Raw genomic sequence first — 6822 nt, forward strand, 5'->3', positions numbered from 1 at the left:
GCTAACCAGTATTTTCGCCCCTTCCCAAAATTACTTCAACGGAAGGTTTCCAGATGGATATGCGGAGCAAATCCATCTGGCGGAGTCAGGTTAAATCTGTCCTACCACAAGCCTAAATGTATGACATATTCAAAACACCACTGGGACTCTTTCTACTTCTCTACAACTTTGTGGTTTAATCAGATGTGACCAAGATTTGGAGAAAACATTTTCAGTGGATCTGATGTGAAACAAATGATGAAAAATGAACTCATTGTTAGGTATAGTAGGGAAGCAGTGATGCTGTGGGTTAGTTCTCTCCCACATACCGTGAGGACCTTGCAAAGTATAGCATAGATAATTGGAACTATTTAAAATACCAGGATATTAAATTAAATATAAAGTAAAAGTGGAAAGGGCTTAAATGAAATCCTCTTAAAAAACATCTCCTAACGACAATAGAAAATCTTTAAAATTGAAGATAATAGAGGACACACATCTATACAACAATCTAGAATCCTTGTTCTACATCTGCTTTTACTCCCTTAATAAATAATATATATTTTTTGTAAATCTAAATAACTGATGTAGAGCTTATCGGCAGCAAGAGCCGAAGGGGTCAAAAGTTTTTGATTCAATACCACTGCAATAAAGTTTAATATTATTTAAAGGGTTTTACCACATGTTCAATATTTGTGGCAGTAAATAAGCCCTGTGTTGTACAGTATCCAAGTAAACACCTGGCTAGTATAAATCTGCACCTGTTACCTCTACAACTGCCTTTATTGTTGGCAGGTATTTAACAAATTGTTAAAAACATTACTCTGAAATCGGCTCATATTGACATAAATAGCATCAATTAGTTGCTCCAGATGTATCAAGTGCATTTCAATTTTACATTTCTTAGATTAAGATCTGGTTGCTATGGAGCCCATTAAAATACAGTGGTAAGCTTCTGATTTAAATTGAAATTGGTGGAATTTACTGCAGAAAGGAGCCATTAGAAGAAGAGTATGCTGTGGTCATAGAGGGATGATTATTAAAGATGCAAAAATATGAAGATCTGGGCTGATAATTATATCCAATATTATCGCCATCATGGCAGATAACTGATATCATTTCCCTGACCACAGTGCAAACGTTACTCTGCATCAGTTAAACATCCACAATCCTGTGCTGCATCAGAGCCGCTGTCACATGACCCCACAGATAACACATGACGAATCCCCTTCCCTCCCCCTCCTGCAACAGAAACAACATGGAAACAAACATTGGCTGTTAACCCTTTATAGGGCACTCAGTGAAATACTTTGAAAATTAAAATTTAAACCCAATAGTGTTATTGGAATCCAGGACAAGACCTTATTACTTTTGTAACATTGTTAGGAACACAGTTTGTGTGGGTTGTTTGTGTGTTTTTCTCTCTCCACCACCAGGTGGTGCACTGTCCTCGTTGGCCCTTCTGCACACCTGCGGCTCGTTGGATCATCTGGAGGAGTATTTGAGCAGTGGGCTGTCACTACCTCGAGGCCAGATTGTTTGCCAGTTTTGGGTACTCTAGCCAAGCTGAGATTAGCTGAGTCTAACCTAGCATTGTTTCTCTGAGACTTATGTTCTTTTGTCTTTGTTTCCCCGGTAGTAAGACTTCCTGTTTTACTAGATACCTGGACCTTCTCCCCCTGGAAGGAAATACCAAGTTCAAACTGAGCAGAGGAAAACCTCCACATGATCCATTCAAGTCCCTTTCGGAAATCCAAGTGACAGTCCGCTCCATTGCTCCTCCAGGTCCAACGCTAGTCTACCTGTCCGTCCTCAAACATGTGCACTATTCTCTGGATTCCCCCACACAGACTGGATTCAAGGACTGACAAGGCCCCCTCAAACTTCCGGTTCACCAGCTCACTGAGTACCAGATCCAACACCTGTACGCTACCTCAATAAACCTGTTAACCTTTTCCCGTGTTCTCTGAGTGGTTTCTCTGCATGTGGGTCAGATTTGTGAAACCGATTTTGACAAACATTAAAAAAGGATATTTTGATGGCAAAAATTAATGTCAATGTAAGAAACACCAACTTGCCTAAATATTAAAAGAAAAATAACACAAGTGCTTTAATAAGAAATTCATAAAAAACACTTTGAGAGTGAAAGAAACCATTTTTTCTTGGTAAAACATAACCTCAGAGGCATTAATGCTGATACTGACACATTTTTTTAGTTTATAAACCTAAATATAAATGTTTAACAAGGCTTATACACTTTTTAACTTTACTTTTTAACTTTTCAATTAGCTTTTTCAGACTTTTTATTCAACTGAATTTACAGTAGGTAATATATCATTCAAGGGCTCATCTAATTGGTCAAAAGTTAAAATAAGATGCACAGCCATGTAGCAGGATCTTTGCTGAATGGCTGGATATAGATCTTGTGCTTCTAGACCTCACTGAGGGACGGGGGGGACGCCATTTGTAAGGGGTATACAAGTGATCAAAAACATTAACTTTTCCTATAAAGGGCAAAAATTAGCACTACTACTTATATGCTTAAAAATGTCCAATAATGACCGATACCGATTTTCATGCCGCCATTTATGCCAATCCCCAATACGGTCAATAACAAAGCTTGGGTATGGTGCGAGATTGAAAATATGGTCAGTTAATTCAAAAATAGAATGAAATAGAATACCTTTACATTCCACCGTTCAAATGTTGCAGCTGAAATCAAAACTTTAAGAAAAACATTGAGATTTTTCAATTGACTCAAACTCAAAACACTAACCTGTTTTTGTACAATTAAGGCCTATTTAGTTGGAAAAGTGAAGGCCATTCTTAAAAAATAACCTGCAAATCTCCTTGCTGAACTTTTCCTCAGCAAAGTATCGTTCACACCCACACACACAGCAATGTAACGTGTCATTGGATTTGCTATGCAGGCATAACACTGATCTCTGAAGCGTTTACCCACAATCCTTCACTACCGTGTTATTTTTCTCATAGCGCTCTCTGAGATCGAGGCCCTTAATGTGAGGATCATCATTAATGACAGGAAAGGTTGCTAGGTTTGCCAGCCTGTCATTATGAGCTCCTACCATATAATGTTCTGTCAGATTGGAGATATTAATGAGGCAGTGGTCTGCCCTCAAAGTTAGACCAACCTGGATGCTCTCACAGAGCTGCAGTGATGAGAAAATGAGGCGTACATGTTTGGGGAACTTACTTTCTGCGTGCGCTGGAGCTAGTGTTGGTGTCTGTGCTGTCAGTGCGTTCCAGCCGGTCCCGGTCCATGTTGGAGGAACCACAGGAGAGGCCCCGTGTCAGTCGAGCGTGGCTCCTCTTTTCCCTGCTGGGACCCGGAGTTGTTGCTGATCCAGACGTAACCTGAGGCGTTGAGGTGCATCCGCCGCCGCTGCTTCCGCCGCCGCCTTGCTGGACTGGAAGGGGCAGGGGCTGGTTGTGGTTGTGGTTCTGCTCGGGAGCGTCTGACCCATGCGGACCACGCTCCAGCCTCAGGTCCTGGTTTTCCTGGCTGACCCGGTCCAGCTGGCCCTCCAGCTCCTCGATGCGCCTTCGCTGCGTCTCTAGGAGCTTGGCCTGGCTTTCGATTATGTTGTTGAGCTCCAGTAGGTACTCCACGGCCCGGTTGGGGCTCTCTGGGTTGGACTCCATGGTGGGAGCCCTTTGCTTTGGCGTATGACCACCACCGCCTGGAGTTTTGACCCCCCTCTCAGGGCAAAGATCCACCCTCCCCACCAGCCCTGATGAGTTGGGGGGAGGGAGGGACCTACAAAGTCTCTACTAAAGTTAACTTTAGACCTTTGGTTTTTAGAAACAGAAAGAAATTGAAGGGATTGAGAGTTTCAAAATAACTACATATCCCTAAGGATGAGGGCAAAAATCAGCATTATAACATGTTATGCCATGAGCAGGGTTTAAAGCTCAAAATGAAGCTTTTGGTTGTCTGGTTTCCTGAAGTCACAGTCATTCTGACATCAACATGGAGAAGATCAAGAGCCTGAGAGGTCATGGTGCACAAATTACTGGGAAAAAATGGAAAAACAAAGAGAGATTGGCAGGTAGAGGGAGACACAAGGGCAAGTAATGACTAGCAAGGCTTTCTGGAGATTTCTGACAGTTTCTTTGCCTCCTTAACTGACAGATCAAAAGAGAGAGCTCCAGAGTAGATCAACTTATACTTTCACTGATGGCACGACCCTATTTACAGCTTTTAAATTAAGAGGATCAGTTTTAACCACATTGAAATGATCAATTAAAAAAAAAAAAGCTCACTTCTTGGACAGACAGGGGAAGGGGGTGGGGGTGATGATGCCGGTTGTGATTTACCAATTTCTTATGGAGCTGTCAATCATTACATAACAGAGAAAATTCAGCGCCCTCCCACGCTGAGGGTCCCCGCAGTACATCTTCTGCGCTCTCAACCCATGATTTAAAAACGGCCTCAGAGCGCAAAAAGTAGGAAGAGTTGGATGGCGAAGTTCATCCTCTAAGTCCAAGTCCTCTCTCCCAAGGTCCGAAAAATAACAAAATAAATACAAAGAAAATATTACATCCCGGTGTTTTTAAATTCAGATCCCAAAATACGAGGGTTTCTGGGGGGTTTCTTCACTCTTTTTCCAAATAAAGAAAAAAAAAACGCACAAGTTGTTGCTTTAAAAGCTACCAGGACTATTTTCACTGCATAGTGTCGAAATCTGAAAACTGCACTTATGTGCGGCAGCCCTTCAAGCTGATAGAAAATGTGTCTAAACAAATAAAAGCCGCTCTTCTTACTTCTGTGATCTTCAGCTGCTTCATCAGGGCAGGAGAGAAGTGATGATTTTCCTCTCAGCAGGCGGAGAGGATGCGCTGCTTGCGCGTCTCATTAGCAGGAGGGGGAAAAACGCGTTTGGCTTCTGCCCAGGAGCGCATATCTGGCAAGTTTACACATAAAACGCAAAAAGTCATCCGGAAGGAAATTTCAAAATAAAAGACTTCCTGTCAAACTGTCGGTAGACCGTACATAATATACAAAAAAATAAAATAGAACGAAAAAATAAAACTGATGGTAATTATTATTATTATAAATATTTTTTTTTTGAAGTATTACTTTAGTAATTAGTTTCCTGACCTAAAAGTTGCTCACATCTCAATTAGCAGCCACATGTTCTGGACAAGTCCAACACATGCAGGCAACCATGGGCGGTTCTAGACAGGGGCCAACAGGGGCTAGTGCCCCTGTATCAGGGGTGGAGCTAGATGGGGGGCCAGGGGTGGCCATGGCAACCATAAGCCAATCATTTGCCACCCCTAACACTTTTTCCCTCTAATACAGACAGTGGCAACAGTAGTACTGTCAAGTGGAATATTGAAACCATTTTAACTTTTCATATATTAACATTTACTTGACAACAAAGACACTGTGGTTAATTATGCACATAAATATGCTGAAATTGAAGATAAGTACACAATTTATGCTCTTTTTAGAACTAGATTTTGTGATATATGGGGTAAAGAGAAAATTATGTGTCTCTGCAAGTCATCTAGGAGTCTCCCGTGAAATAATAGATAAATAACAATTTTGATAAAACATATTAAATAATCATTTTATTTAGATATTTATACTTGAAAATATCTTTTTTTTTTTTGCAGAATGATTATTGATAATAATAAGTAATGACAATGGAAAAGATGCTTGCCCCTAGAACTTAAACCTGAAAGAATTTTATCCACTATATATGCGTCTATTTGTTAGCAAAGGCTGTAGGAATGGATAGTTTACCTCTTTTATGGCCTCTGTACTGAAAACATTTTATCTGCTAAATGTTTTATTCCAAAAAAACAAATTTAAAAAATACAAACATTTTTGCAGCTGAATTTATCAGTTTTTCTTGAGTTCTACTTCAGATTTTTTATCAAAAAAACGGTCATTTTAACTTAAATGAAGTCAGAAATGTGTAAAATTCCTAAATTATGAATGTGTATTTTCCTAATAAGAAATAGAATTTCAATTGAACCTAACTGAATAGAAAATTCACTTCAGGCAGCTTTCTTCATATATTTGAATCCTTGCCGTGTTTTTTATTTCATGTTTTCTGTGCCCACATGAAAACATGCTGGCCCCTTCCTGGCCCCCTGGTATATTTGGTCTAGAAGGCAACTGGAGGCAACCTTACCAAAACTAGGTATAGCCTACTTTTAAGCTCATACTCTGCAGTATACTTAATATAAGTTTACATAAAAACTTTTTTTCTACTTTCAAGTAGTTTTGTTGTAAAACCCTCTAAGTCTACTTATTGTTTGAAATTGACCTTAGAATTTAGCAAGTAATATACTTTTACTGACATAATCTTGGTATACCTGGAATGTTAATTTAAGTATAATTCAAAGTGTATTTCAGATCCTAAAAATACATTTAAAAGTTTATTACATTTAAACTAAAAGTGTATCTGGAAAATTTCATAGCGTGTTCTTCAAAACTAAATTTAAAGTGGGATCATTTAGTCCCAGGAGTTGTGTTTCTTATTAAACTTCTAGCATACTTGTATCGACAAACTTGGCAAACTTGGCAGAAGTGCTTTGAAAAACTGAAGAAGCCCAAGCTTGAAAAAAGGAACTTAAAGTATTACTCATTTTGATAAGTATACTTGTAAGGTACTTTGAGGTTTAGTATGAAATGAATACAGTGCAAAGTCTAATCTATAAATAAGTAACAATGTCTAGAATTCAGCCTGTTTTCCATTAATTTTAGATATTCTGCAATTGAATAAAAAAATTGTTTTATTTTGATTATTTTGAGCATAAATCTTCTTATTTAACCAGCAAATTGTCTTACTTACCTTCTAAACTCAA

General features: G+C 39.1%; 1 protein-coding gene across 1 annotated transcript in view; it reads right to left on the reverse strand.

The window, feature by feature from the left end:
- Positions 1-4822, reverse strand: part of LOC107095076 (IQ motif and SEC7 domain-containing protein 2-like) — a 67745-nt gene extending 62923 nt beyond the window's left edge. Inside the window, exon 1 of the mRNA XM_015391049.1 lies at positions 3194-4822. Coding sequence (XP_015246535.1) covers positions 3194-3642 — 449 coding nt within the window. The 5' untranslated portion in view covers positions 3643-4822. The remainder of the gene's footprint in view (positions 1-3193) is intronic.
- Positions 4823-6822: the final 2000 nt, after the last annotated feature.

Source organism: Cyprinodon variegatus, unplaced genomic scaffold (genome assembly GCF_000732505.1).
Source record: "Cyprinodon variegatus isolate N-32 unplaced genomic scaffold, C_variegatus-1.0 Scaffold522, whole genome shotgun sequence".
Taxonomy (NCBI): Eukaryota; Metazoa; Chordata; class Actinopteri; order Cyprinodontiformes; family Cyprinodontidae; genus Cyprinodon; species Cyprinodon variegatus.